The 14,543-nt window shown below is 31.7% G+C and overlaps 2 protein-coding genes across 2 annotated transcripts; one reads left to right on the top strand and one right to left on the bottom strand.

Moving 5' to 3' along the window:
• Positions 1-1,022: 1,022 nt before the first annotated feature.
• On the top strand, positions 1,023-3,040 carry LOC109158530 (uncharacterized protein C227.17c-like). Its single transcript, XM_019306443.1, has 3 exons — positions 1,023-1,172; positions 1,503-1,621; positions 2,625-3,040. The coding sequence occupies exons 1-3, from the start codon at positions 1,100-1,102 to the stop codon at positions 2,742-2,744; spliced, it is 312 nt and encodes a 103-aa protein (XP_019161988.1). The 5' UTR covers positions 1,023-1,099; the 3' UTR covers positions 2,745-3,040.
• Positions 3,041-3,548: 508 nt separating this feature from the next.
• On the bottom strand, positions 3,549-11,066 carry LOC109158529 (GABA transporter 1). The gene is made up of 7 exons (XM_019306442.1): positions 10,813-11,066; positions 9,081-9,311; positions 4,988-5,085; positions 4,680-4,866; positions 4,406-4,536; positions 4,086-4,319; positions 3,549-3,975 (listed from the first exon to the last, which is right to left on the bottom strand). Exons 1-7 carry the CDS (start codon positions 10,913-10,915, stop codon positions 3,595-3,597), a joined length of 1,365 nt encoding a protein of 454 aa, XP_019161987.1. The 5' UTR covers positions 10,916-11,066; the 3' UTR covers positions 3,549-3,594.
• Between the last annotated feature and the right edge of the window lie 3,477 nt (positions 11,067-14,543).

Here is a 14,543-nt window from a genome sequence, read left to right as displayed (position 1 = left end):
CAATTTCTCCAAATTAAAAAAAATCACACACACACTTCTCTCTCGGGTTGTCTCTCAGCTTTACGGAGGCGGCGTCTGTTTTCCTCTGTTCGTCCTCCATTGTCTTTTCTTCTTTTTGGTGTCCTTTTTTTCTCTTTCTTCTCGATTTCCCCTGTCGTCGTTGTCTTCCTTCCTTTCCCTTCGATTGACCTGCCGCCTCCTCCTCCACCACCAGCTACTCCCCTCTTTCCACCACCACCGGCCGCTACCTTACATCTGCACCTGTTGTCGCAAAAAATGCCATCTCCAAATCTAAGTAAGAAGCCCCTCACTATTGTCAAAGCTTACTTTTCAGAGAAAAGGAAAAGAGAAACAAACTATAGTGGTTTGATTTTGGTAATGTGATTGTGGCATTGATATTAGAAGTGGCTATGGCTTGAGTTTTGTGGATTCAAGCAATAAAGCTAAAGGAAATTCCGGGTTTTGTATTTGTGGCATTGGGGGATTCAAGCAATAAAGTTGCCTCCCACTTTTGTTTTTGCCTACCTATTTGCATTTTTGTACTCCTGCATTTGTTTAGCAGGTTATCTTTTATAGTTTATCTCGTTTCTTTGACGAGTCTTTTCCTCTCGTTTCCTTTGACGAGGTTCTTTTGAAGCATGAAAAGATAAAATGGTCATGACTTATGTAAAACTTATTCTAGGCGATGAAGATGACAATAAAACGTCTCTTCTGAACTATGATATGCAGTTCAACTCGGTTGACGAACTACCCACTGAAAAATCGGTCAAAGACATAAGATCGAGTGTGTATTTTCAGTCGAGAATATTGTCAATGAAGAAAAAAATGAAGGTGAAGACTCAAGTGGTGTGCAAGACTTTTCAACCAGAGATAGTCTTGTCTACGTTTGACGAAATCATTAAAAAAAGAAGAAGAAGAAGATATTTTAACACAAAAATCATGCTTCAATCAATCAATTATTTTTTGGGATATAAAATTAGTCAAGTCAAATTTATTTACTAGAAAGTTGTGTTATTAAAAAAAAAAAAAAAAAAAAAAAACCCTAGAGAAGAATAAACAACCGGAGTCCGAACAACACCAATTTTGCCGTCGGAGTGTAATGAGTTCGGAGAAGGAACCGCGGCGAAAGCTATCGTGCTCAGCCTGTTTCGATGCACTCTGGTTCTGCTACAGTATGCTATTTTCTTCCTTCATTTCCAGAAACTTATCTTCATGCTTAACACAGTCTGTAATGTGAGCTATACTTTTTTTTTTTTTTTTTTTTTTTTTTTTTTGATGAAATGTGAGCTATACTTGATAAAGGAATTTGCGTTGTTGAGAAACCTTCAGCTACTAGAAAAATTGAAGACGGGACGGGGGATAACTGTTTCTTATATTATCTTCCCATGCGGAGAATCGTTTTCCTATATTCTGATTAGAGTTGAATTTTAGGGAGTTTTTATGAGATTTGATATCTTTGTTGAGATTATAATATGAGTTTTCAATTTCTCTAATTGTGGCAGCTCCAGTCCATCAAATGCAGCAGTACTATAGGCTCGGTAGCCTCGACAACTGTTCTGATAAATGGAGTGCCCTTTATGATTGCTTGAGTCTAAAAACTAAACGCCAAGCTGAAGTGGAGGTATGCTTTCATTTTACTTTATACAGTTTTTCAATTTGTCTTAGAGAAGGGATGGATATAGTGCACACAGAATGCAACCAAAAGATGTATGACTGCATCAATTTCATTTAAAGCAGGAATGGTAGCTTAGCAATTGTTTGGATCATTTTTATTGTAAGGTTATATGGTTGCTTGCAAGCTAAGCTTGTGTTGTTTAGGTCCTTGCCTTTTCTCTCAACTCTTCGGTTACCTTTGAGATCAATCCCCTCCTGGTGTTGCACTAGTTGCCTAAAAGCAGGTTTAGGGTTGTAAAATATTTTCTGGACAAGGTGATATATATAATATAGAATTTCATTAATATTCACTTTGATACGGTACTTAAGCCAAGACTCTAATTCTACTACAAAGCTAGCTCAAGAGTGGGCTAGTAAGCCTTTCTTGATGGGATTTTGACTTGTATGGAGTTAGGGACCACTTTGCCCATTGAGCGTTGTTATGTCACTGGCCATCATTGTTGTTGGATACTGCAAATTAACCCCTATGGGCGAATGGCACTTTGGAACCACTACTTTGAGATTGGATTCTTTAAAAAAAAAATTTTAAGTCTTGAGTGTGCTGTGTGCATGTGATGCTCTTAAGAATATGCAAACTGTGCTTGTTCAAATTTGGGTGAGCTGAAATACAGTGCAAGTCCTTTTATCACAAGCTGCCTGAAGATAGCCCCATTTGCTTGGTGTCTAGGACTAGAATAGAGTTTTGGAGCATGATTTTGGATTAGGAATACTTTTCCCTCTCCTGGCTGTAACGCTTAAAATTTTCAATTGGGTTGACATACTTTACCCCAAAGCATACACAATGGAATTTTATGTTTACTGTTGATTCATTGCAAGGCTTAAAACAATCCCACATCACTACTCTGGTCTGAAATGTATTGGGGAATTTCCATTTTAACTGCATATTCCATTATATAAACTTTCTGAATATGTGATATTATCGCTCCTTATTCTTGGGTTTCTTGAAACAGGAAATTTTGGAAAAGCGGGAGAAAACCAAGCCTCACATATGGTCTTTTCGGACACCAGAAGAAGCAGCATCTCACTGGCAAAAACTCTATGGGCATATGCACATATATGAAGATGAGTAAAATACACAAACTACTGGTCATTTATTGATTCTTCTTTTTCCCATTTAGAGCTTCAAGCAATAATTACAATGATTTACCAAAGCGATTTAATGATTAGTTATTGGTGAGGTTATGGGTTAGCCATATCATCTGGTCACTGATTCTGTCTTTTTGAGGTAAGGAATTTGGTTTATGGAATTTTCAATGATTATTTCAATATATTATTTCAGTGAAACGTTTGGCGTTGTTTGTGTTGTTGAGGTGGACTAAACTCTTATAATGAACACAACCAGCCAACGAATAAACCAATGAATGCACTCAATTCTATAATTATAGGATAAGCATATTTAATTGAGGAAATTTTTAGGTGTCGATTTGTACGGGGTAGAACACAACTAATTTTTTAGATTGCACTTAATAGAGGGGGCCACGGGCTAGTTCCAGACTGAACTAACCTTGAACCGGCTTGGAGCTAACAATGTAACAGGGTCTGGCCTAGGAGCTAGGACTTTCCAAGCCAGACCAGAACTGCCTTGTAGAGGGTTGATACTGGACCCCTGGTCCAACCATTTGGACCTGGCCCCAGTCACCCCTCGAGGCTCGAGCTAATACTAGGCATGTATTTTGGATTGTATCAAGTGCAAATCGACATAGTGCCAATTAGTACCACAAGGTTTCAAGTTCGATTTCTAGTGTGAGTGGTCTATTGGCCTGCCTTCTTAGTTTGAGTATGAACAACCTAGGTTGGTTTTCCTCCTTGTAGTCTTTTGCTGGTTAGAATCACAAGGTGGGGTTTACCCAGTGCACACCATCTGGTAGTGGCTGTAAGTTTTCAAATAGTGAGGATAGCAAACCCTTTTTATTGTTTGAATCAAACATTAGCGAATAATCGAAAGGTTTTAGCATCAAGGATAATCTGTCTAACTGCAGCAACTGCTGCTATGACTCCCAAGATGGAAAACACCACAGCTATGCTCAAATTTAACCAGAAAACACCACTCCTCTTGGAAGGTTTGAAGGTTGAGTTGAAGAAAACCATAGGCAACACAAAATCCAGCGGCATAAACCCAAATGCACCAATCACTGCATTTATGTCTCCAAAAAATGGTAGCATTGCAGCTATTGTAGTCGACACCACAACAGATAATGATCGTGATATCACTCTCGGAATCACATTTCTGCTTGAGAATTCTCCACTCTTTGGATCTCCAAACATTGTTTCCAACATTTCATTTGTTGGTTGCAAATACACCTTTCATACCCAAAATATTGAGAAAAAAAAAAAGAGTATTAGCCTAACCTAACCTTTTTAGTTGAAACAAAATACTTCAAAGTTGAAGCAGAATACTATGTTATTCTTACCACAGCTACGGCGGAGAGTTGCATAATGGTAAAGAGATTGATGATGAAAATGAAAGGTTTGGGAACCAAATTTTTGCCATTTTGTGTGAAGTTGGTGAGGATTAGTCCCTCAGATTGGTTCCCAAATGCCCAGTACCCAGAAATGGCAACACTGAAGAATGTTGATAACACTACTGCATAACAAATACACAGTCCTTTAAACATCTTCCCTTTCACTGGTGGAGCCAACGTTGCCTGTAAAGTAAAACTTTGGATCATTTCAAGGCATTCCAGTATATACTAATTCAAGATTCGAATTGAAGCTTAGGGACAAAGGTGACCTGAATTTCTGGAATGATGCCATTCCCATATGTTGTGGCGATGATAGCCACTGCATTGAATATGCCAAAAATACGCGTTTCATTATCGCCATCAACAGAGTAATCCTTCCTTGGTCCCTTGGATGAAACTCCTGATACCAAATATGAGTTTAGTTAATACCGGCTATTCCATTCCATTCACAAGACTCGAATTCAAAACTTTCTCATTCATATAAGATTCGAAGTTCAAACTCAAAACCCATAAGTGGTAAGAAATTAAAACATATATACATACCAATATAGATAGAAGCAACAGTGGCACAGGCACTGTAACATAGGCTGAGAATCAAAGAAACCAAATTGATGTATCTTAGGGAGTGAAACGATGGGATTTGAGCCAAAATCAACATCACCACCCCGAATATAGTCACATATTCGTACAGCTTCATGCTCCCATTTGGATTCCACAGCAGATAAATTGTCTGAATCAATTTCATCAATTATATTATATTCACTCAAATTTACACTACTGATTCCAACAAATTTAATGCATTAAGTAACATTAGTGTATTTATTTAAGAATATCAAATTTTGGTGACAAACCTTGAGGCATTGTCCTCCAAGCAAAGTATTACCAATCACTGCACCATAGCATACCAGCAGTTGAATTGGGCCTACGTAGTATCTGCCCCATCTTGGCCCTGCCCAATTTTATTTTCACATTCATAACTCGTCTTGTGTACTTGTGTTAAGTATAATATATATACATATATAAAGTGTTAAACGGGTATTTTAACTTTAAGAAATAGTGCAATTAGAGCTCTAAAAGGGCTGAAATGACGTACCTAAATCAACAAAATAGTACAATTAGGCTTTAATTTTATCTATTTAGTAGGTCACAACTGATGTGACACTAAGTAAGTTAGTACGTGGCGTCTTGATGCTTACATGGATCTTACGCATGCGAATTTTTATTTTAAAAAAACACTGACCATTGTTGAAGGCCAATGATTGCTTCCATTGAAGAACAACAATCCATCAATGTACAAGACAACCATGGCCGTAAAATTATAACCTAATTGAACTATTTTATCAGTTTAGAGGACCTCATTATAATTTTTTTTTGCTTAAGAGACTTAATTGCACTATTTCTTAGACTTAATGGGCTTATTTGGCCTATTTTTTTTTATATATAAAATAATAAATGTATAACCTCATTATCAATTTAAAATTTTATTATGACAAACTATACAGTTTAAAAGTCCAATGTCCGAAGATTAAAAGAAATTTTCTTGTATTACACAATTACTACAACAACTACTACTAACTACTAAACCTAATTAACCAGCTTGGTTAACGCGAGTGGCTGTACACTCTCATCTTTTAACAGAGGTTAAGAGTTCAAACCCCTCTCATATGAAAAAATCAATATGGCCAACATTTTGTCCCTTAATTGAGTCAATCCAGTGCAAATGAGGATTAATCTGGCAAATTATGTTGTGCAACCGTGTGCCGCAAATTATGCCCTGGACCCGTGTCCACAATGTATTGTGGACACGAGTCCAAAACGACGTCGTTTTTAAGAAAAACACGTCATTCCAGTTTTAAAAAAAATTGATTTTGTCTCGCCATTAACACCTGTTTGTGCTATTATGAATGTACAGTTATGGGATTATGAATGTACAGTTATGACATTATGAATGTACAGTTATGACATTATGAATGTAAGTTATAAAATTATAAACACAGAATTCTGACATTATTAACTTACAATTATGAACATATAGTGATAAAATTATGAACATAGAGCTCTAAAATTGTGAACATGGAGCTTCAAAAATTATGATTTTACAGTTATTGAATTATGAATGTACAGTTATGCAATTATGAATGTACAATTATGCAATTATGAATATACAGTTATGGAATTATGAACACAGAGCTCTGACATTATGAACTTACAATATGAACATATAATGATAAAATTATGAACATAGAGCTCTAAAATTGTGAACATGGAGCTTCAAAAATTATGATTTTACAGTTATTGAATTATGAATGTACAGTTATGCAATTATGAATGTACAGTTATGCAATTATGAATATACAGTTATGGAATTATGAACACAGAGCTCTGACATTATGAACTTACAATATGAACATATAATGATAAAATTATGAACATAGAGCTCTAAAATTGTGAACATAGAGCTTCGAAAATTATGAAGTTACAGTTATTGAATTATGAATGTACAGTTACGAAATTATGAATGTACAGTTATGGAAGTATGAATGTACAATTATTGAATTATGAACATAGAGCTCTGACATTATGAACTTACAATTATGAACATATAGTAATAAAATTATGAACATATACTCCTATAACGAATCTGAAATTAAAAAAAAAAAGAAAAAAAAAAGAAGAAAAAAAAAAAAAGATAACAGTGCCTAACGGCTCTGTTACCCGTGTCAGCATGCATGCTGCACACGGGTCCAAATCATAACGATTGACCGTGTGCACCATGGGTTCATAATTTCTATACTGATTCATAATTATTGAACTCTATATTCACAATTACAAAACTCTATGTTTATAATTTTCAATGTTCATATTCCCAATTGTTGAACTCTGTATTCACAAATCACTGAACTATATGTTCATAATTTGATAACTATACAGTTTAAAAATTATGAATCTATAATATAGAAATTATGAATCTATAGTATAGAAATTATGGATATATAGTATAAAAATTATGAATCCAATTCAGTGTGTACCTTGCATGGTGCACACGGTTGCACAGCATAACACTCCGATTAATCTAAGTATGATATGGGCTTAAAGGTACCTCATATAGTTATGACCTGCTCAGGACACCTCATGATCCGATAAAAAAAAAAAACTAAACCTAATTATTATATTATTATGAGTATTAATTAGTTTTTGTTTTAAACTTGCGGCTTGACAATTGCTCACATTGCTCTCATTTATAAAACAAAGATTTAGTCAAAGTTGGCCAAAAGTTAGGCTGATACTTTGCCACCTCTTATCTTAATTATAAACAAATACTCCTACTAGTTAAAATGATTAGTCAAACTTTTGGCTAAGCGGAATAATAAATAAGTATAAAACTTAGGTTGGTTTTCAAATAAATAAATAAATAAATAAATAAATAAATATAAAATTTAAAATAAGTCAAACACAAATTTTAAAATTATAAGAACAATCCCAATAGGAATATTTGTTATTTTTTGAGGAAGAAAAAAACCAAACAATAATTTTTACACTAATGGAAAATATGATTTTAGGTAATTTTTATACTGCAAATGAAGGTTTTTAGTGGGACCAAGTGAAGAAAGAAAAAGAGAAAACTATTAAGCTTGCTCTAAATACATAATTACCTTATAGTCAACTCTTTTTTTAAAGTTTTTATTATTTTTTATTATTTATTTATATATTGCATTTGCATTTGTATCTCATGCCACTCTCAAGCAAAAGCAATACTATCAAAGCGGGTTAACGGTGCGGGTTGACATGTTATATGAGTTGGGACTAGAAAATGCACTTGCACTACTTTGCTAAAGCCTGCGGTCTAGCCAGCCAAATTCTTTAAAAAGTAAAATTTGATACTATTTCAAAAGTTAATAATTGAATAATAAAATAAAATTAAACACCAGGACTATGTGGTCCAATGGTATCCGGGTTGGACTTCCATTTGGAAGATTATGAGTTCAAGCCTCAGTGGAGGCGTTATTGGTTCTCTGTGTTTCAGTAGGTTGAGAAAGTATATGAACAGATACTACAATGTAATAGAACCAGTAGCATTCAAAAAAAAAAAATAAAATAAAATAAAATTAAACAGTTTAAACAAATATTAATACAAAAATTTAAAGTCAATAACAAGTCTAGATAATCTAAAACAAAATTAGTAGCAAGTTTAAAATTTTCAAATGCTAAAATTCAATATGATATTAAAATTTTAAATATTATTATTAATATTGATAAGTCGGTCCACCTTATAAAAGACCTTTAAATCCCTAGCTCGCACCCCAACTTATTAGGGATATACCAAGCCGATTTAGACATATAGTGGATCGGCTAAATAAGTTTAAAATCTTAGTTCTTTTTTTTTTTGCCTTTGTTTAAAATCTTAGTTCAAATATTTAGATGTCACTCATTGTCACTATTTGGCGATGTGCACTAAATAAGCATTGCTCTTAAATAATAATTCACAAAATATATAACAAGTAAACTGCAATAAATTTTTTTTTTTAATGGCTAATTTTGAAAATCGTAATTGCATTACGTTTACTAGTTGATAAAATTATGGTGATGCTGTCGACACATGCATACCACTTGCCATTATATTCAAAGCCCAAAAAAATGTGGTCAATATTGTTTTGTTAGGATTGCTATTGTACGTCACATTAATCATGCATTTAATTAGACTCACACTACTAGGACCATAAATTCAGGGAATTAAAAACCTCATCTAAATAATATCTAAAAATAATATACTATAATCGAAATATTAATATATGACAAAATAAATTATTAGTCCTTTATAAAAATAACTAAAAAATAATAATTAAGGGATTAAAATGAATTTCCCTTTAATATAATTAAGGATCTAAATATATATATTATTAGCCCACCACAAATAATTAATGTAAATTAACGTGAAGGTGTTACCCATGATGTGAGAGGCCATGTCCCGAAAGCGGAGGAGGCGGCGACCCTTTTGAGCATTGTGTTCAAGAACATGCGACATTAGGTTGTAGGAGTAGAAGGTGACGGCGGCGCCGCCGACGAGGCACACCATTCCGCCCGCCCATCCCAACAGTGCAAAAGCAAACGGCAGACTCAGCAGCGGCGGCGCAACTATTGACGTCGTCAAGTGGTATCCACAGTGCCACCACGATCCTAGGACCACGTACCAATGCAATTTAATTAATTACTATTCGCAATCAATAAATTAAATTATATTAATTATTCATTGTGTGAGATAATTTATTTTTTTTTTTTTGTTGGGTATTCTCAGTATTTTCACCTCCGGACACCGTGACTAATCTCATTGATCTTTGGTTAAGGATGAATGAGTCTCTTCCACTCAACTACACCCTTCAGATTATTGTGTGAGATAATTAATATATAAATATAGAGTTAATTCCAATTTTGGTCATAGATTTATATGTGTCAATCTATTTTTAGTCTTTTTTAGCAAAACATCCACATTTTGTCATAGTATTATTGTGTCAAGATCATTTTTGGTCATTTATCAACAAAACAATGTTAATGTCGTTAAATCTAAACGCATTTCGGTCTTCAATTACAAATTTTGTCAAAAAAATAAACATAAAAATATAACAAGGTCAACTCACTTTGTATAAATATGATCGAAACACCTTTGTATTTAATGACACTTAAATGATTTTGTTGACAAAGGACCAAAATTACTCATGTCACATTAATATTAGGACCAAATGTGAATACATTGATAAAAAATGACTAAAAGTGGAGTACAACTTATAAATATAGGACAAAAATGGATTTAACTCTATAAATATATTATGAATCATGATTTTGAAAATGTAATATTCTCTTCACACGTGATTCACCGAATAAGTAAAAGCTAATAAGTTATTAGGGAAATAAAATAAAACCAAAATGAATCGTCTTAATTATCCGTTACAACATTATTAGGAAAGACAAAGAAAAAAAGGAATAAAGTTAAAAATCGAAACATATAATAAAAATGTAATTTTTTTTGAATGGCACTACAAATTGAAAAATGTAGTACGGCAACATTATTTGACAAATTCATTGAATGCGGGCCGTGACACAATCAGCACTAGCTGTTTCATGATTATATGGAAAGAATTCAACTTCATATCATTCTAAATTCTCTTAATTTTACTATATGTGACAATTTTTTTTTTCTTTATGTGAATCCTAATACAAGTGTTTATATAAAGATTTTGTGTGTAAAAATAAAAAATGAGAGTACACCTGACATTTTCCATATGGAAGATTTGAAGCTTGAAGCTAACTAATTAAGCTTTGGCAGGAAGGGCAAGAACGTAACTCCATTAATGTTTTTGTTGTGGATCGGAACATAACTAAGAACATCATGATATGTATGTATAGTATATTAGTATATGAGGACAGGAAGACATAATAAGATTGAAAGACGATGAAGTTGCATTAAGCAAATATCGAGTCTCTGTGGTTCAGTTAAGTTATCATGACTAACATCTTTTCAAATGCTCTATTGAATTGGGATGTGGGAGGCCTATAGGGTTGGGGATCGGAACTTTTGGGAAGAATGGAAAGACGATGAAGGTGATGAGTTGAGGTTTAATTAAATTATTGTTGAATTTTTGCAGTAAAAGTAAAACTGAGCTTTATATATATATATATATACCTTTAGATTTAAGGACAAAGAGGGCACCAGCATCTTGATCTACTTCATCATCTCCTTCACTCTTTGCTGAGGAATATTCATCAGGACCAACCATGGTTCCCATTTCTTTTCTCTCACCTCGATCTTTCCAATCTGTCTCTCTCTCTCTCTCTCTCTCTCTAGCTAATATATATATAGGAGGAGTAAAGCTTAATCTTTTGTGGGTTGAGGAGTAGGAATAAGAATCTTTGATTTGTCATATGTATATGTGTTTGGGGATTATATTGGGGGTGGGTGGAGCTGAGGTTATATATATATATATATATATATATATATATATATATATATATATATATACTAGTATTTTATATGCGCGATGCGCAAAAAATATATGTCCAATATTAAAATTAAATATTAAAATCTTAGTTATATTAATTTTTTAAAAATAATAGTGTGTATATATATATATATATATATATATATATATATATATATATATATATATATATATATATATATATATATATAATTGTATAATTCATATTAATATTATTGAGGTAAGAATTATAGAAATGATAATTTACTAAATATAACTGTGGTAACATTTTAATTAAAACCTAAATGAATTCAAACTTACCATTGAAGGATGTAAGAAAAAATATTGTATATGCATGTACATGGTAATAATAATGTGGAAAGATAACAGAAGTTATAACAGCAGAGATATTTTTGTCCAAAAAATTATGTAGTACAACTTTTATAACACAAGATACAAAAAAAGTTAACGGAAAACATGGACATAAACCAAGGGTATAACCTGGATTGAAGCTTATTATGTTTTTAGATATAGAAGCGAGTTCAGGTGCGGCGGTGTCTTACAGTGCGGCATCACCAATAGTTCAACAAATATACACCATCAACGTAGGAAAATACACCACAAAAAATAGAGACAAATTAGGTACACATCACCAAACACACACCATTAGGTGTGAGTAAAAACACTATACAGTGTTCGGAATACACCATGGGGGGTGATGAGTTATATGGTGTATTTTTTTTTAGGTCTACTGTGTATTTTTTGATGTTTTATCGCATTCCATTGTGGTGTGTTTTCGTTGATGCATATTATTAACACTATTGGTGTATTATGAAATTCCGCTGCACGGGAAGACCCGGCCGCATTTGAACTTTTATATATATATATATATATATATATATATATATATATATATATATATATTTATTTATTTATTTATTTATTTATCTATTTACTTAATTCAACTTTGAAATTTCAACAATATCAGAAAGACAGATCAGAAGAAACATTAATGGCAGGCATGGGTAGGTGTTAGGGATGAGTTCACGGCAGAATTGACAACATGTCACAAAACAAAAATATATCGATTAATGCTACTCCTCCATATATCATTTAAGATAATCAACGATTTTAAAGTAGGTGAAAAATGCGGTAAAAGTTTGATAAATATTATTTCATTTTTGAAAAAAAAAAGTGTACTAAATATGCTACAAAAATACATTTAATAATATGTAAAAGTCCAATCGTTTTGTTTTGACTACATATCATTCGATGCATATTTAGAGTCACAAATATTGTGTACATTTTACTTATCATCAAATGCACTTTGCAGTTTTACATGGTACACTTTTATTGTTTTAATTTTTGTATTATTTACAAAATTATCACCGTAACTTTTATTGTTTTAAATTTTGAATTGTTTACAAAATTATCACCGTAATACATTTTTTTCCTTGCTTCAGAACCATGATAATCTCAAATCGGTAGCTAGCTAGCAACATTAGTCCGTAATTTTTTAACCTAATTATATTTAAAGCAATATTCTCATTTGCTCATATTCCTATATATATTAACCCACCAATTTGAGAGAATTAGTCAGTGCACTACTACTAATGTAATTGCAAAGTTAGACATTTTGCTCCTGTAAAGGGTTCATCCTGAATCCAAAATAGATGTTACTCATCACCATTAATTATTAATTATATAAGAACGAACTTTATTAGACTATTTCTCTGCTCATCTTATTTTACCTCCAAGTAAAAGATCACAAATTTAACTCACACTCCTTCAAATTTTAAAAGAAAATAGAGAGAAGTAATTGGCAGAAAGTTTAATTTTATGTATGGAGTTATAGTAATTTAATCAGAGATTTCCGATTTCAGCCTAAAATGTAATTATCTTAAAATATATGAAGGAGTACATTGTCACCTTTTGAAATTCTATCCAACACGAACATGATTAATTTTGATGTGTAAAGTTATATTATACCATAATTGAGGAAATTAATGACTAATTTGTCATATGAAATGAAACTTTGTGCATTCTAAAATATCCGCATAAATTGTAACCATTCGATTGGATGAAACTAAACTAGGACTTTTATTTTGGTCTTATCCAATAAATAAATATTATTTCAATCAATACTAGTATTTTCCCCGTGCGATGCACGGAATGAATTGGTCGTAATATATTAAGAATATTTGGGTTGATATATAATTATTTAAATTAGAACATCAAATATTATATTATATAGTGCAATTGAATATGTGGTTTGGATAACTTATGTGTTTTGATGTTATCATTGTTTAATTTGAGTAAATAATTGCTCAAATTAATAGCTAATGTGTAGATGTACGCATGTGGTGCTGTAACTTTTTATTTATCATTGTTAGTATTTTTTATAAATTAGGCAAATGCGCTCGTTCTCTAGCAACTTAGTTATAAGAATGAATTAATATCCTAATCCATTTGTATGGAAAATATATTTTTTTGTCTAGATATATAGTAATTTTGCCATTTAAAAAACACAATATCACTGAATGTATTTACACACTATTGAAACCTCTTTGTAGATAACATTGGTAGTAGCAACACAATCTTGTCCATCTTCGTCTAGAGCTAACACCTTCAGTCCATCAGGATGGGTGACTCGGGTGAAAATATGTAATGGTAGAATATCAGTCAATTAGTGATCCTTTTATATTTTCAGTCAATTAGTAATATCAAATTCATTTTCAGCCAATTATTCTTTTTTATTTTCAGTCAATTAGAATATTAGATGCAGTGATATTTTAACCTAATTTTCGTTCCATTTTTAATTGATGATGTATAATATTTTTATTGAAATATGTCTATTATATTTTTAATTTACCTTTATATTGTTTAAAATATGCATTTAAAATTGATGATGTAAAATATTATTATTGAAATATTTCCGTCTAATTTTTAATTTTTGTTCCATTTTTAATTAAAATGCAATGATCTGGCAATTTTTTTTTCCATTTTAGTCAATTAGTCAATTACTCAATTAGAAATATTATTGTTACCAATTAAGCTTTATTATTTTTTTACTAATTAATTAATATTCATATTAATTTGGGCGGGAATGTTGAAAAGGAGGATTTTACTTTTATTAATAGTATAGATTTTTAATTTACCTTTATATTGTTTCAAATATGCATTTAAAATTGATGATGTAAAATATTATTATTGAAATGTTTCCGTCTAATTTTTAATTTTTGTTCAATTTTTAATTAAAATGCAATGATCTGGCAATTTTTTTTTTTTTTTTCATTTTAGTCAATTAGTCAATTACTCAATTAGAAATATTATTGTTACCAATTAAGCTTTATTATTTTTTTACTAATTAATTAATATTCATATTAATTTGGGCGGGAATGTTGAAAAGGAGGATTTTACTTTTATTAATAGTATA

This window comes from Ipomoea nil, unplaced genomic scaffold (genome assembly GCF_001879475.1).
Source record: "Ipomoea nil cultivar Tokyo-kokei standard unplaced genomic scaffold, Asagao_1.1 scaffold2821, whole genome shotgun sequence".
NCBI classification, from domain to species: domain Eukaryota; kingdom Viridiplantae; phylum Streptophyta; class Magnoliopsida; order Solanales; family Convolvulaceae; genus Ipomoea; species Ipomoea nil.
The sequence above is the reverse complement of the archived record's forward strand: the minus strand, read 5'-3'. Positions and strand labels throughout refer to the sequence as shown.